Source organism: Oncorhynchus clarkii, chromosome 20 (assembly GCF_045791955.1).
Source record: "Oncorhynchus clarkii lewisi isolate Uvic-CL-2024 chromosome 20, UVic_Ocla_1.0, whole genome shotgun sequence".
Lineage (NCBI taxonomy): Eukaryota > Metazoa > Chordata > Actinopteri > Salmoniformes > Salmonidae > Oncorhynchus > Oncorhynchus clarkii.
In genome coordinates, this window is record NC_092166.1 from 85152323 (window position 1) to 85170853 (window position 18531).

Here is an 18531-nt window from a genome sequence, read left to right on the forward strand (position 1 = left end):
ACTAGGCTACCCTGCTGCCCCTTAACTCTAACCACTAGGCTACCCTGCCGCCCCTCCACTCTAACCACTAGGCTACCCTGCCGCCCCTCCACTCTAACCACTAGGCTACCCTGCCGCCCCTCCACTCTAACCACTAGGCTAGCCTGCCGCCCCTCCACTCTAACCACTAGGCTACCCTGCCGCCCCTCCACTCTAACCACTAGGCTACCCTGCTGCCCCTCCACTCTCACCACTAGTCTACCCTGCCGCCCCTCCACTCTAACCACTAGGCTACCCTGCCACCCCTCCACTCTAACCACTAGGCTACCCTGCCGCCCCTCCACTCTAACCACTAGTCTACCCTGCCGCCCCTCCACTCTAACCACTAGGCTACCCTGCCGCCCCTCCACTCTAACCACTAGTCTACCCTGCCGCCCCTCCACTCTAACCACTAGGCTACCCTGCCCCCCCTCCACTCTAACCACTAGTCTACCCTGCCGCCCCTCCACTCTAACCACTAGGCTACCCTGCCTCCCATCCACTCTAACCACTAGGCTACCCTGCCGCCCCTCCACTCTAACCACTAGTCTACTCTGCCGCCCCTCCACTCTAACCACTAGGCTACCCTGCCGCCCCTCCACTCTAACCACTAGGCTACCCTGCCGCCCCTCCACTCTAACCACTAGGCTACCCTGCCGCCCCTCCACTCTAACCACTAGGCTACCCTGCTGCCCCTTAACTCTAACCACTAGGCTACCCTGCCGCCCCTCCACTCTAACCACTAGGCTACCCTGCCGCCCCTCCACTCTAACCACTAGGCTACCCTGCCGCCCCTCCACTCTAACCACTAGGCTACCCTGCCGCCCCTCCACTCTAACCACTAGGCTACCCTGCCGCCCCTCAACTCTAACCACTAGGCTACCCTGCCGCCCTGACGGGACAGATTGAAACATTAAAAAAAGAGAGGTGCCCCAGTCCAGATGGTGAAAGCCAAGGCTCAATCATTTGCGTCTTGGAACCGTCCCGCAGAGAGACCCACTTTCAGAAAAGATTTACGAGTCCTTTTAAACATCCATGGGCTTCCTATTGACAAGGGCTCTAATGTTTTCTCCACTGGCCTTCACAACGGATGCATCTGAAATGCTATTTTCTAGGCCTACTGTGGGAAGAGGTTCTTGAATTTACCACAACCGATTTAGAAGATGCACTGCTCTAATATAACTATTCTGTTTCATTTCAGATCATTTTTTCTGGAGAGATTTGTTTCCCCACCGTTTCCATTGAAGGGTGTTGTGTCTTGTTGTGGTAAAACCGTGTGCCGTTATTAGAGGCAAAAGAACATTGCTTGTTGGCTTCAACTTGGTTTTCCATACAAAGCATTCCATTACAAAAGGGAACACGGTTTTTGGTTGTTTTCCTCATTTTAAAACATGACAAAGTAAACTCATTAATAACTGTTAAACATCTGATGGTGAGACTGACTAGCTACCACGTGGACAGACTGACTAGCTACCACGTGGACAGACTGACTAGCTACCACGTGGACAGACTGACTAGCTACCACGTGGAAAGACTGACTAGCTACCACGTGGACAGACTGACTAGCTACCACGTGGACAGACTGACTAGCTACCACGTGGACAGACTGACTAGCTACCATATGGACAGACTGACTAGCTACCATATGGACAGACTGACCAGCTACCACATGGACAGAGTGACCAGCTACCACATGGACAGAGTGACCAGCTACCACATGGACAGAGTGACCAGCTACCACGTGGACAGAGTGACCAGCTAGCACGTGGACAGACTGACTAGCTACCATATGGACAGACTGACCAGCTACCACATGGACAGAGTGACTAGCTACCACATGGACAGACTGACCAGCTACCACATGGACAGAGTGACTAGCTACCACATGGACAGACTGACTAGCTACCACGTGGACAGACTGACTAGCTACCACGTGGACAGGCTAACTAGCTACCATATGGACAGACTGACCAGCTACCACATGGACAGAGTGACTAGCTACCACATGGACAGACTGACCAGCTACCACATGGACAGAGTGACTAGCTACCACGTGGACAGACTGACTAGCTACCACATGGACAGACTGACCAGTTACCACATGGACAGACTGACTAGCTACCACATGGACAGAGTGACTAGCTACCACATGGACAGACTGACCAGTTACCACATGGACAGACTGACTAGCTACCACATGGACAGAGTGGTAGCTACCACATGGACAGAGTGACTAGCTACCACGTGGACAGACTGACTAGCTACCACATGGACAGACTGACCAGTTACCACATGGACAGACTGACTAGCTACCACGTGGACAAAGTGACTAGCTACCACATGGACAGACTGACCAGCTACCACATGGACAGAGTGACTAGCTACCACGTGGACAGACTGACTATCTACCACATGGACAGACTGACCAGTTACCACATGGACAGACTGACTAGCTACCACGTGGACAGACTGACTAGCTACCACGTGGACAGACTGACTAGCTACCACGTGGACAGACTGACTAGCTACCATGTGGACAGACTGACTAGCTACCACGTGGACAGACTGACTAGCTACCACGTGGACAGACTGACTAGCTACCACGTGGACAGACTGACTAGCTACCACGTGGACAGACTGACTAGCTACCACGTGGACAGACTGACTATCTACCACATGGACAGACTGACCAGTTACCACATGGACAGACTGACTAGCTACCACGTGGACAGACTGACTAGCTACCACGTGGACAGACTGACTAGCTACCACGTGGACAGACTGACTAGCAACCATGTGGACAGACTGACTAGCTACCACGTGGACAGACTGACTAGCTACCACGTGGACAGACTGACTAGCTACCACATGGACAGAGTGAGTAGCTACCACGTGGACAGAGTGAGTAGCTACCACGTGGACAGACTGACTAGCTACCACGTGGACAGACTGACTAGCTACCACGTGGACAGAGTGACCAGCTACCACGTGGACAGAGTGACCAGCTACCACATGGACAGAGTGACCAGCTACCACATGGACAGAGTGACCAGCTACCACATGGACAGAGTGACCAGCTACCACGTGGACAGAGTGACCAGCTAGCACGTGGACAGATTGACTAGCTACCATATGGACAGACTGACCAGCTCCCACATGGACAGAGTGACTAGCTACCACATGGACAGACTGACCAGCTACCACATGGACAGAGTGACTAGCTACCACGTGGACAGACTGACTAGCTACCACATGGACAGACTGACCAGTTACCACATGGACAGACTGACTAGCTACCGCATGGACAGAGTGACTAGCTACCACATGGACAGACTGACCAGTTACCACATGGACAGACTGACTAGCTACCACGTGGACAGACTGACTAGCTACCACGTGGACAGACTGACTAGCTACCACGTGGACAGACTGACTAGCTACCACGTGGACAGACTGACTAGCTACCACGTGGACAGACTGACTAGCTACCATGTGGACAGACTGACTAGCTACCACGTGGACAGACTGACTAGCTACCACGTGGACAGACTGACTAGCTACCACGTGGACAGACTGACTAGCTACCACGTGGACAGACTGACTAGCTACCATGTGGACACACTGACTAGCTACCACGTGGACAGACTGACTAGCTACCACGTGGACAGACTGACTAGCTACCACGTGGACAGACTGACTAGCTACCACGTGGACAGGCTAACTAGCTACCATATGGACAGACTGACCAGCTACCACATGGACAGAGTGACTAGCTACCACATGGACAGACTGACCAGCTACCACATGGACAGAGTGACTAGCTACCACGTGGACAGACTGACTAGCTACCACATGGACAGACTGACCAGTTACCACATGGACAGACTGACTAGCTACCACATGGACAGAGTGACCAGCTAGCACGTGGACAGACTGACTAGCTACCATATGGACAGACTGACCAGCTCCCACATGGACAGAGTGACTAGCTACCACATGGACAGACTGACCAGCTACCACATGGACAGAGTGACTAGCTACCACGTGGACAGACTGACTAGCTACCACATGGACAGACTGACCAGTTAACACATGGACAGACTGACTAGCTACCGCATGGACAGAGTGACTAGCTACCACATGGACAGACTGACCAGTTACCACATGGACAGACTGACTAGCTACCACGTGGACAGACTGACTAGCTACCACGTGGACAGACTGACTAGCTACCACGTGGACAGACTGACTAGCTACCATGTGGACAGACTGACTAGCTACCACGTGGACAGACTGACTAGCTACCACGTGGACAGACTGACTAGCTACCACGTGGACAGACTGACTAGCTACCACGTGGACAGACTGACTAGCTACCATGTGGACACACTGACTAGCTACCACGTGGACAGACTGACTAGCTACCACGTGGACAGACTGACTAGCTACCACGTGGACAGACTGACTAGCTACCACGTGGACAGGCTAACTAGCTACCATATGGACAGACTGACCAGCTACCACATGGACAGAGTGACTAGCTACCACATGGACAGACTGACCAGCTACCACATGGACAGAGTGACTAGCTACCACGTGGACAGACTGACTAGCTACCACATGGACAGACTGACCAGTTACCACATGGACAGACTGACTAGCTACCACATGGACAGAGTGACTAGCTACCACATGGACAGACTGACCAGTTACCACATGGACAGACTGACTAGCTACCACATGGACAGAGTGACTAGCTACCACATGGACAGAGTGACTAGCTACCACGTGGACAGAGTGACTAGCTACCACGTGGACAGACTGACTAGCTACCACATGGACAGACTGACCAGTTACCACATGGACAGACTGACTAGCTACCACATGGACAGAGTGACTAGCTACCACATGGACAGACTGACCAGTTACCACTTGGACAGACTGACTAGCTAACACATGGACAGAGTGACTAGCTACCACATGGACAGAGTGACTAGCTACCACATGGACAGACTGACTAGATACCACATGGACAGACTGACCAGTTACCACATGGACAGACTGACTAGCTACCACATGGACAGAGTGACTAGCTACCACATGGACAGACTGACTAGCTACCACATGGACAGACTGACTAGCTACCACGTGGACAGACTGACCAGCTACCACGTGGACAGACTGACCAGCTACCACGTGGACAGAGTGACTAGCTACCACGTGGACAGACTGACCAGTTACCACGTGGACAGACTGACCAGCTACCACATGGACAGAGTGACTAGCTACCACGTGGACAGACTGACTAGCTACCACGTGGACAGACTGACTAGCTACCACGTGGACAGACTGACTAGCTACCACGTGGACAGACTGACTAGCTACCACGTGGATAGAGTGACCAGTTACCATGTGGACAGACTGACTAGCTACCACGTGGACAGACTGACCAGCTACCACGTGGACAGAGTGACTAGCTACCACGTGGACAGACTGACCAGTTACCACATGGACAGACTGACCAGCTACCACATGGACAGACTGACCAGCTACCACATGGACAGAGTGACTAGCTACCACGTGGACAGACTGACCAGTTACCACATGGACAGACTGACTAGCTACCACGTGGACAGACTGACTAGCTACCACGTGGACAGACTGACTAGCTACCACGTGGACAGACTGACTAGCTACCACGTGGACAGACTGACTAGCTACCACGTGGACAGACTGACTATCTACCACATGGACAGACTGACCAGTTACCACATGGACAGACTGACTAGCTACCACGTGGACAGACTGACTAGCTACCACGTGGACAGACTGACTAGCTACCACGTGGACAGACTGACTAGCAACCATGTGGACAGACTGACTAGCTACCACGTGGACAGACTGACTAGCTACCACGTGGACAGACTGACTAGCTACCACATGGACAGAGTGAGTAGCTACCACGTGGACAGAGTGAGTAGCTACCACGTGGACAGACTGACTAGCTACCACGTGGACAGACTGACTAGCTACCACGTGGACAGAGTGACCAGCTACCACGTGGACAGAGTGACCAGCTACCACATGGACAGAGTGACCAGCTACCACATGGACAGAGTGACCAGCTACCACATGGACAGAGTGACCAGCTACCACGTGGACAGAGTGACCAGCTAGCACGTGGACAGATTGACTAGCTACCATATGGACAGACTGACCAGCTCCCACATGGACAGAGTGACTAGCTACCACATGGACAGACTGACCAGCTACCACATGGACAGAGTGACTAGCTACCACGTGGACAGACTGACTAGCTACCACATGGACAGACTGACCAGTTACCACATGGACAGACTGACTAGCTACCGCATGGACAGAGTGACTAGCTACCACATGGACAGACTGACCAGTTACCACATGGACAGACTGACTAGCTACCACGTGGACAGACTGACTAGCTACCACGTGGACAGACTGACTAGCTACCACGTGGACAGACTGACTAGCTACCACGTGGACAGACTGACTAGCTACCACGTGGACAGACTGACTAGCTACCATGTGGACAGACTGACTAGCTACCACGTGGACAGACTGACTAGCTACCACGTGGACAGACTGACTAGCTACCACGTGGACAGACTGACTAGCTACCACGTGGACAGACTGACTAGCTACCATGTGGACACACTGACTAGCTACCACGTGGACAGACTGACTAGCTACCACGTGGACAGACTGACTAGCTACCACGTGGACAGACTGACTAGCTACCACGTGGACAGGCTAACTAGCTACCATATGGACAGACTGACCAGCTACCACATGGACAGAGTGACTAGCTACCACATGGACAGACTGACCAGCTACCACATGGACAGAGTGACTAGCTACCACGTGGACAGACTGACTAGCTACCACATGGACAGACTGACCAGTTACCACATGGACAGACTGACTAGCTACCACATGGACAGAGTGACCAGCTAGCACGTGGACAGACTGACTAGCTACCATATGGACAGACTGACCAGCTCCCACATGGACAGAGTGACTAGCTACCACATGGACAGACTGACCAGCTACCACATGGACAGAGTGACTAGCTACCACGTGGACAGACTGACTAGCTACCACATGGACAGACTGACCAGTTAACACATGGACAGACTGACTAGCTACCGCATGGACAGAGTGACTAGCTACCACATGGACAGACTGACCAGTTACCACATGGACAGACTGACTAGCTACCACGTGGACAGACTGACTAGCTACCACGTGGACAGACTGACTAGCTACCACGTGGACAGACTGACTAGCTACCATGTGGACAGACTGACTAGCTACCACGTGGACAGACTGACTAGCTACCACGTGGACAGACTGACTAGCTACCACGTGGACAGACTGACTAGCTACCACGTGGACAGACTGACTAGCTACCATGTGGACACACTGACTAGCTACCACGTGGACAGACTGACTAGCTACCACGTGGACAGACTGACTAGCTACCACGTGGACAGACTGACTAGCTACCACGTGGACAGGCTAACTAGCTACCATATGGACAGACTGACCAGCTACCACATGGACAGAGTGACTAGCTACCACATGGACAGACTGACCAGCTACCACATGGACAGAGTGACTAGCTACCACGTGGACAGACTGACTAGCTACCACATGGACAGACTGACCAGTTACCACATGGACAGACTGACTAGCTACCACATGGACAGAGTGACTAGCTACCACATGGACAGACTGACCAGTTACCACATGGACAGACTGACTAGCTACCACATGGACAGAGTGACTAGCTACCACATGGACAGAGTGACTAGCTACCACGTGGACAGAGTGACTAGCTACCACGTGGACAGACTGACTAGCTACCACATGGACAGACTGACCAGTTACCACATGGACAGACTGACTAGCTACCACATGGACAGAGTGACTAGCTACCACATGGACAGACTGACCAGTTACCACTTGGACAGACTGACTAGCTAACACATGGACAGAGTGACTAGCTACCACATGGACAGAGTGACTAGCTACCACATGGACAGACTGACTAGATACCACATGGACAGACTGACCAGTTACCACATGGACAGACTGACTAGCTACCACATGGACAGAGTGACTAGCTACCACATGGACAGACTGACTAGCTACCACATGGACAGACTGACTAGCTACCACGTGGACAGACTGACCAGCTACCACGTGGACAGACTGACCAGCTACCACGTGGACAGAGTGACTAGCTACCACGTGGACAGACTGACCAGTTACCACGTGGACAGACTGACCAGCTACCACATGGACAGAGTGACTAGCTACCACGTGGACAGACTGACTAGCTACCACGTGGACAGACTGACTAGCTACCACGTGGACAGACTGACTAGCTACCACGTGGACAGACTGACTAGCTACCACGTGGATAGAGTGACCAGTTACCATGTGGACAGACTGACTAGCTACCACGTGGACAGACTGACCAGCTACCACGTGGACAGAGTGACTAGCTACCACGTGGACAGACTGACCAGTTACCACATGGACAGACTGACCAGCTACCACATGGACAGACTGACCAGCTACCACATGGACAGAGTGACTAGCTACCACGTGGACAGACTGACCAGTTACCACATGGACAGACTGACCAGCTACCACATGGACAGACTGACCAGCTACCACATGGACAGAGTGACTAGCTACCACGTGGACAGACTGACCAGCTACCACATGGACAGACTGACTAGCTACCACATGGACAGACTGACCAGCTACCACATGGACAGAGTGACTAGCTACCACATGGACAGAGTGACTAGCTACGACATGGACAGACTGACCAGCTACCACATGAACAGACTGACTAGCTACCACATGAACAGACTGACTAGCTACCACGTGGACAGACTTCATTAGTGTTTGCGTGGGGAACATGTCAATTCATTCAGGCCACGTTATTCCGACATATTTTAGAATGTAAAAATGATGTGTCAATGGATAATATCATTGGGTAGGCCTTAAAAAAAAACATTATTCGTAATGCACACATCATTCACTTTCATGTCAGATCTTGACCCAGGCCAGTTCTCCCCACCTCCCCCATTCGGGCCAGTAGCTTTCAGTGTGCACTGGCCCGTCCTGGTAAATTGACCTGAATGCCGAGCACATCTAAGATTTTATGTAGCCGTTAGCGATGCTAACGATAGCCTAACCGTTTTTTTTGAGGTAGATGGAAAGATAATTCAAAAAGGTAACTACAAAGTAGAGTATTCCTACCTGGCAGAATCAGCATTATTTGGATCAATTCCGGTGGTCGTTTGTTGTGAAAACTCCCATCACAGGTAATCTACAGAAACACTGTTAGCCAAACACAACTGTCTGGCACAAAAATATAGATTTCACAGGTATGTGATTCTGAGAGAGGAAACCTGAAGTCCTTCTTCCCTCTTTTAATTAGTTTTTATGCAGTGGTTTTTGGTATCAATTATTATTTTATTTCAAATTCGCAGAAAAAGAAAACATGGCACCTTGAAAACTGCAATAAATAGCCATCTTTTTTTGTACAGGCTTTGCTTTGCCGTTACAAATCAATGTTAAGAACACAAGGTCCATTATCAATTGTAAATAAAATAAAACATATAGAGAGAGAAAATTGGTGCAACAAAATCCTGTTCCGGTACCATCGACTGAAAGAGGTCGTAGCACCAGTGCCAGCAGTCGTGGAAACAGTCGTGTAAAACCCAGAGGACTATGTATTTTATATTTATGTGAGTTGCTAACTCACCAACAGGGCTGTGACCGACATGGAACTGTGCATGATGGCTAACCAAATGACCACGGTCTCCGTAATAACCCTTCGAATAGTATTATTTTTTAAATATATATTTTAAAAAATATATATATTTATGCATGTATTTTCCCTCTCCTCTGAAGCTGCTCCTTGCTTGTCTCAGGAAGGAGCAACAAAGTGCCATCACATTGTTAAGTATACATGCTGCCACAGTATTATATATATTATTATTTAAAAAAATGGTTATTACAGTTATTTTATTTTCATGAAGTTCTTAATCCATAACCTTTCGTTTATATGGTTATAAAATCATTTTTGCCAGCCCTACTTGCTAGCTCTCTCCGTCCCTTTGGGGATGAGGAGGGGTGGGAGGGTGGCTGTGGATTTAAGATAATCATCTGAAGTCCTAACTCTTCAAAGACTTCGGGAGATGGAATCATGACTTCACATCCTCATTCCACTGTATTGCTCTCTGTCTCACTCTCTCTATCTCGTCCTGTCTCCGTCCCTCATCTGGTTGTTATTGAGGAGTTTGAGTTGAAGCGGTAGACGCACACAGTCTCTCTCATACACACACACACACACACACACACACACACACACACACACAAACACACACACACACACACACACACACACACACAATGTGGACTGGCTCAGATGTAATTACTGCACCATTGAGAAGTATTGGCAGGACTTCGCAAACACAATTACCTTTCTGCCAGTGTGGAATCAGCCCAGTGTGACCGATGTGTGTGTGTGTGTGTGAGTGCTTGTGCACATGACAGTGTGAGTATGTGTGTGTGCGCATTGTGTGTGTGTGGTGCTGCACAAGCATAATGTATTCCTCCAGGGCCCTGAGCTTGCAGGAAGAAAACCCTGGAGCTCTTAGCCGAACAGGGAAACACCCCCGCAGAGGAGGGAGGGTGAGAGGGATGGAGGGAGGGAGAGAGGGAGGGATATAGAGAAGCACACTGACATAATCAAGCGTCTGTGGAACTCCTTGGTTCTGATGTACATAGGTGTGTTTGTTTTGGGGGGGGGGGGGGGGGGGTTCTTCCTACACTTCCTGCATGTAGTTCCCCTGCCGCTTATAGGGAGACGCAGGGCTTCAGTGTTCACCCCACGACAAGACAAGGAGTTATATTCTGCCGCACTGTCATGCCGCTATCGTACTACACACACCGCGACCCTGCCGTTCACATAACGGACACGTTACGACGAGGCTTTCTCTCTCTCTCTCTCTCATCGATTGACATGGGAAAACAAAACCAACGGGGCAGTCTATTACAAAAATATATAGAATGGCAAGCATTGGGTAAACCAGGTCAATGGAGAACGATAAAACACAAGGTGGTCTATCCATTTTCGTCGGTGTCCAAACCGGGGACGGTGCCACATCCATATTACCGTGCAGCTGTCCGCACTTCATCAACATTGGGACGTTGTAGCTCACTGTTGCATTCAAGGTGATTCCGTGGAACAACAACAACAACAACAACAACAAATACACACCCAGCGATTGTAGTTAGATTCAATCCGTTGATATGGTTCATACGTATGAACAGAGAGCAAACGGCTCTCACCAAGCCTGGGACATTGTAAATAATGCCCACACAGCTACATTACTATAGACTGCGGATCAGTGGTCGACAGAGGACACCTAAAAGCTGCATTGCTGTCAAAACAAAACCCCGGAGGTGATTGACTGACTGTATCCCGTTTTAAACAGTTGTAGCAACAAACACAAATACTTCCGACAACAAAAAACTGCCATTATATCCAAGCTTAACAAAGTTTAGTCAACTAATATCCACGAAGATAAATACTATTAACGATGCTAGTTAGCGTTACTTCCTTAGCAAGCCCAGTCATTAAAGCTACAGTCAAAATAGCCCATCGCTGCCCTCCCTTATCCCGCACCTCGCCCGCTTCTAGGTCTGAGGTCTTACCGGTCTCATGTGCTGCTGGTGCCGCTGTGACGAGATAACAAGTGCGGGGAGCCCGCTGGCCACATGTCCGCTGCTACGGGACAAGAGACGGACTGATCTACACACATTCGCAGCCATCTCTGTAGTGAAATATCCGGAAGGCTCGGAGAGGCGAATCCTGCAAGCGGACCAGGCGAGACCGTGGCTGGCGGAGAGGGAGGCGGGAGGCAGGCGGAGAAGAGATGGAGAGGGAGGGAGGGAGGCGGAGAGGGAGGGAGGCGGCAGGCAGGTGGAGAGGGAGGGAGGCCGAGAGGGAGGCAGGCGGAGAGGGATGGAGGTGGAGAGGGAGGCGGAGAGGAGGCGGAGAGGATGTGGAGAGGGAGGGAGGCGGAGATGGAGGTGGAGAGGGAGGCGGAGAGGATGTGGAGAGGGGGGAGGCGGAGACCATGGCAGGCGGAGAGGGAGGGAGGCGGAGAAGGGGGAGGGAGGCTGAGAGGAGGCGGAGAGGTAGGGAGGCGGGAGGAGAGAAGAGAGAAGAGAAGAGATGGAGAGGGCGGAGAGGGAGGGAGGCGGAGAGGGAAGGAGGCGGCAGGCAGGCGGAGAGGGAGGCAGGCGGAGATGGAGGTGGAGAGGGAGGCGGAGAGGGAGGCGGGAGGCAGGCGGAGAAGAGATGGAGAGGGCGGAGAGGGAGGGAGGCGGAGAGGGAAGGAGGCGGCAGGCAGGCGGAGAGGGAGGCGGGAGGCAGGCAGGAGGAGAGGGAGGCGGGAGGCAGGCGGAGAGGGAGGCAGGCGGAGAGGGAGGGAGGCGGAGAGGGAGGGAGGCGGAGATGGAGGTGGAGAGGGAGGCGGAGAGGAGGTGGAGAGGGAGGGAGGCGGAGATGGAGGTGGAGAGGGAGGCGGAAAGGAGGCGGAGAGGAGGTGGAGAGGGAGGGAGGCGGAGATGGAGGTGGAGAGGGAGGCGGAGAGGAGGCGGAGAGGATGTGGAGAGGGAGGGAGGCAAAGACTGTGGCAGGCGGAGAGGGAGGGAGGCGGAAAAGGGGGAGGGAGGCTGAGAGGAAGGCGGAGAGGGAGGCGGGAGGCAGGCGGAGAGGGAGGGAGGGAGGCGGAGACCATGGCAGGCGGAGAGGGAGGCAGGTGGATAGGAGGTGGAGAGGGAGGGAGGGAGGGAGGCGGAGAGGGAGGCGGGAGGCAGGCGGAGAGGGAGGGAGGCGGAGAACATGGCAGGCGGAGAGGGAGGGAGGCGGAGAGGAGGCGGAGAGGGAGGGAGGCGGAGACCTGTGGCAGGCGGAGAGGAGGTGGAGAGGGAGGCAGGCGGAGAGGAGGTGGAGAGGGAGGCAGGCGGAGAGGGAGGGAGGCGGAGAGGAGGTGGAGAGGGAGGCAGGTGGAGAGGGAGGGAGGCGGAGAGGAGGTGGAGAGGGAGTCAGGCGGAGAGGGAGGCAGGCTGAGAGGAGGTGGAGAGGGAGGCAGGTGGAGAGGGAGGGAGGCGGAGAGGAGGCGGAGAGGGAGGGAGATGGAGAAGAGGCAGAGAGGGAGGCAGGTGGAGAGGGAGGGAGGCGGAGAGGAGGCGGAGAGGGAGGGAGGTGGAGAGGAGGCGGAGAGGGAGGCAGGTGGAGAGGGAGGCAGGTGGAGAGGGAGGGAGGCGGAGAGGAGGCGGAGAGGGAGGCAGGTGGAGAGGGAGGGAGGCGGAGAGGAGGCGGAGAGGGAGGCAGGTGGAGAGGGAGGGAGGCAGGCGGAGAGGGACAGCGGGGGAGTAGACCTACAGTAGGCGGTCTGCGGGGCTGGGTTACCGTTTACACACAACACAGCCCAAGGAATGCATTTCAGAAACAGAGGCGAGGTTGCACACACTCAGCACTGTACAGTAGCCTAGACAGCTAATAATACCTTTAACTATAACTCAGAATGAAAGCCATGATCGATTTATGAAATGCCGTTTCATTTCTGTTATTGCAATTCGCTACGACATAAGATGTAGAAAGAGCAGCGCGAAAAAGAGAGGAAACGCCATGGCTCTAACCACAGACTTTAAATAATAATTTCAAAGAAATGCGTAAGAAGAGATCCGATTGGCAGATCAGTCATCTAAGGGCGGGTGTAAACAATTTTCATCGAATGAGAGAAAAGGCTATTCCGCGTGCTTCATATTTCCCGGTACAGAGCGGACGATTCGACCAAATCAGATAATGCGCTACGGTCCATTCTAGTTTACAGACAAATAACTACCTAGGCAGAGAGCCGATAGAACATCTATGTGATCCAATTGAGTTGTCAAACCGCACTTTGAGGATTTTGCCCTTATCCTTAGATGTTCATCACCTTCACACAGCAAGCTGTGTTTAAATCACGTATTGCACTTTAGTAAGTAAGTAGGCTAGGCTACTGTTCTCCCATAATCATGACTCTCAGTTACATTATGATTTTTTTCTTAAGTCACAGGAAGAAGGTGTCTTCTGTACAAGGGAGTTTTGTTATTAAGAGCCCCAACACTCGGTCTAAACATCAACACACATCGCTTGGAGTACGGTCTTGGAAGCAGAAGGACCTTATCTATGATATCAGCAAGAAACCATTTTTAAAAAACAAAACTTTAAATTGATAACACCTTTATAAGGTTACTGTTCCCACATGTCAATATCTCCATGTTACAGCATGTGCTAATTAGCTACACTACATGACCAGAAGTATGTGGACACCTGCTCGTGCATTCGGGCAAGTAGCCTTCTCCTGGCATCACAATACCCCATAATTACATCACAATACCTCATAATGACACCACAATACCCCATAATGACATCACAATACCTCATAATGACATCACAATACCCCATAATGACATCACAATACCTCATAATGACATCACAATACCCCATAATGACATCACCATACCTCATAATGACATCACAATACCTCATAATGACATCACAATACCCCATAATGACAAAGCATTTTTTTTGCGACTTCCTTTCCTGTGGCGTTCTTCATGAGAACCAGTTTCATCATAGCGCTTGATGGTTTTTTGCGACTGCACTTGAAGAAACTTTGACATTTCTTGAAATTTCCCGGCATTGACTGACCTTCATGTCTTAAAAGTAATGATGGGCTGTTGTTTCTCTTTGCTTATTTGAGCTGTTCTTGCCGTAATATGGACTTGGTCTTTTACCAAATAGGGCTATCTTCTGTATACCACCTCTACCTTGTCACAACACAACTGATTAAGAATGAAAGAAATTCCACAAATTAACTTTTAATGTAAAGAGTGTGCAAAGCTGTCATCAAGGCAAAGAGTGGCTACTTTGATGAATCTCAAATATAAAATATATTTTGATTTGTTTAACACTTTTTATGTTACTACATGATTCCATATGTGTTATTTCATAATTTTGATGTCTTCACTATTATTCTACAATGTAGTAAATAGTAAAAATAAAGAAAAACCCTGGAATGAGTAGGTCAAATTTATTTTTTATTTTTTATTTTTTTATTTTTTGGAATGAGTAGGTGTGTCCAAACTGTTGACTGCTACTGTATAAAGAGAGACTTGGGCCAGGTGTAAGAGATGGTGTAAGAACTGCCTTTATTAAAACAAATTGGTGATGTAACTATGTTAGAGCTCCCCTGACAGTTCCTTATGAAATGCCCCGCTGTAAACAAGCAAAACAGAACCGCGAATTTAACACCCCTGACAGTTCCTTATGAAATGCCCCGCTGTAAACAAGCAAAACAGAACCGCGAATTTAACACCCCTGACAGTTCCTTATGAAATGCCCCGCTGTAAACAAGCAAAACAGAACCGCGAATTTAACACCCCTGACAGTTCCTTATGAAATGCCCCGCTGTAAACAAGCAAAACAGAACCGCGAATTTAACACCCCTGACAGTTCCTTATGAAATGCCCCGCTGTAAACAAGCAAAACAGAACGCCGAATGTAACACCCCTGACAGTTCCTTATGAAATGCCCCGCTGTAAACAAGCTAAACAGAACGGCGAATTTAGCATTGGGGATAATGTCTATCCAGGTCTGTACTGTGTTCTGGTGTCAACACATCTTCATAAATGCATTTTATGAATTAACAGCACAATGCAATTTAATTATCACCGGGAGTAGAAAGAGGCGCTCTGAACGTTTAGACAGAAAATGAAATAATGGCATTGCTATCACACTGTTTGTACCAGAGACCTTTCACACTTTCCATTATGTTATGACATTCTGTATCTCAAAATGGCACTATCCTTTATAAATTATTAGCCTCTCTCTCTCTCTCTCTCTCTCTCTCTCTCTCTCTCTCTCTCCCTCTCTCCCTCTCTCCCTCTCTCCCTCTCCCTCTCCCTCCCTCCCTCTCTCTCTCTCTCTCTCTCTCTCTCTCTCTCTCTCTCTCTCCCTCTCCTCTCTCTCTCTCTCTCTCTCTCTCTCTCTCTCTCTCTCTCTCTCTCTCTCTCTCTCTGTCTCTCTCTCTCTCTCTCTGTGTCTCTCTCTCTCTCTCTCTCTCTCTCTCTCTCTCTCTCTCTCTCTCTCTCTCTCTCTCTCTCTCTCTCTCTCAAAGGAGTGCCAGACGGATCGTGATCAAATCTAATCCAATTGATCTATTACCCATACAGACACCGGAGCAGTTCCTCTTTCTCAAATGGACAAATATGTAACTTTGATTTATGAACATGGATTATTCGCTGTTGCTGGAATAAAAATACCCCCAAAAACATTCAATGTTGTTTAATAATTACACTTATGGTGTAGTATTCGACTAAAGTCTCCTTGGAATTTTAACCAATGAATTATAAATGTTTATTAACGATTCATAATGTGTCTATGAATGTTTAATTGACTGTCAATAAAGTAATGACAAGTCCTTTTTTTTTAAAGGTAACCTTATTGTTAAGGTTATATTACTAATGTGCAAATCAATTTCCAAGCAAGCATGGACCTTCCTCCCCCTGATTGGTGGGGAGACCTTGTGTTTGCTGCTGAAATGACACCCTATTCCCTACACTCTTAGAATTAGTGGTGACTCGCGGAACCCTGGAGTTCCTCAACGAACCATTGCTAGTCAATGGTTCATATCTGCACCTATGGTAAGTTGTCGGGGTTCCTGGAGGAACCTTAAACGGTTCAATGTAGCAATGGGTTCCCGGAGGCGTGGCTTAGTAGGGGCGGTGTTTTAAGATGAACAAAAATATATATATACTGTAACCTGCTGTGGTAAATGTCATTCCTGTTCATTTGTTCTGTTGTATTGTCATCACAGGTTAAGGTTGAACACTGACGGTTTTGTAGCTTCAATGAGCTTTACAGCAGTTGTATGAGTTCCTCAAGGGCCTGTGCAATTTCCAAAGTTGTTATCACTTTAACGCTATAAAGTATGTAAACAGAATTGTTAATATTATATTAGAATATATAATATGCATAAATATTCAAGGATATATTTTTTGCAGTGTACAAAGTTAACATGATGAACACCTTAGCAAGATGGCGACGACAGAGAGGGTCGCCTCGCTTCGAGTCCTTAGGAAACTATGTAGTATTTAGTTTTTTTTATATATTATTTCTTACATTGTTACCCCAGGAAATCTGGAGTCTTATTACATACAGCCGGGAGGAACTACTGGATATAAGAGCGATGTCAACTTACCAACATTACGACCAGGAATACGACTTTCCCGAAGCGGAGCCTTTGTTCGGACCTCCACCCTGAACAGTGGATCTAATCCCAGTAGCCCGACCCAAAACAACGGCGCCGCAGAAAATGCAGACGGAGCTGTAATGATTGTCGTCGGGAGAAGGAGAAGAGGACCAAGGCGCAGCGTGGTAAGTATTCATAATACTTTTAATAAATACGAATACTTGAACAAAAACAACAACACAACAAACGAACAGTTCTGCAAGGTGCAATACACACAAAACAGAAAACATAGAATGCCCACCCCAACTCACGCCCTGACCAAACTAAAATAGAGACATAAAAAAGGAACTAAGGTCAGGATGTGTAGTGGATAGCAGTAGTGCACTATGTAGGGGACAGCAGGTCTACTCCCCCGCTGTCCCTCTCCGCCTGCCTCCCACTGTCTCCACCTCCCTCCCTCCCTTTCCACCTGCCTCATCAAGGAACCTTTTCAGAGGGGTTCCTCAAGGAACCTTTTTGAACGGGAAAGGTTCCGCCAGTGTGGCATCCCAAAAGGTTCTTCCAGGCACCTTTACTTCTAAGAGTGTATAGTGCACTGCTTTTACCAGAGCCCTATGGGCCCAGGTCAGAAGTAATGCACTACATAGCAAATAGGGTGCCATTTGGGACCTAGACCTTGACACTGCAGGCAATGCCTGATGAAGGACATCCTTAATGGAATATAACATAATTAATTTTATAATGTAATGTCAACGCAGTGACATTCACAGTGCCACGCCTGTATAGGCTGGGCAAGAGTGAGAGGACAGAGGCTGTGTGATGGATTCCAGGGGGTGAGAGGACAGAGGCTGCGTGATGGATTCCAAGGTTGGTTCCCTAGATTTCCCCTGAATTCCTCGATTCCCCCAGATCCCTAGATTCCCCCTGAATTCCTAGATTACCCCTGAATTCCCAGATTCCCCCTGAATTCCTAGATTCCCCCTGAATCCCTAGATTCCCCCAGATCCCTTGATTCCCCTTGAATTCCTAAATCCCCCCTGAATTCCTAGATTCCTCCTGACTCCCTAGATTCTCCCAGATCCCTAGATTCCCCCTGAATTCCTAGATTCCCCCTGTATCCCTAGATTCCCCCTAG

General features: G+C 49.8%; 1 protein-coding gene across 1 annotated transcript in view; it reads right to left on the reverse strand.

Moving 5' to 3' along the window:
- Positions 1-11989, reverse strand: part of LOC139377006 (calcium uniporter protein, mitochondrial-like) — a 114608-nt gene extending 102619 nt beyond the window's left edge. Inside the window, exon 1 of the mRNA XM_071120061.1 lies at positions 11803-11989. Coding sequence (XP_070976162.1) covers positions 11803-11919 — 117 coding nt within the window. The 5' untranslated portion in view covers positions 11920-11989. The remainder of the gene's footprint in view (positions 1-11802) is intronic.
- Positions 11990-18531: the final 6542 nt, after the last annotated feature.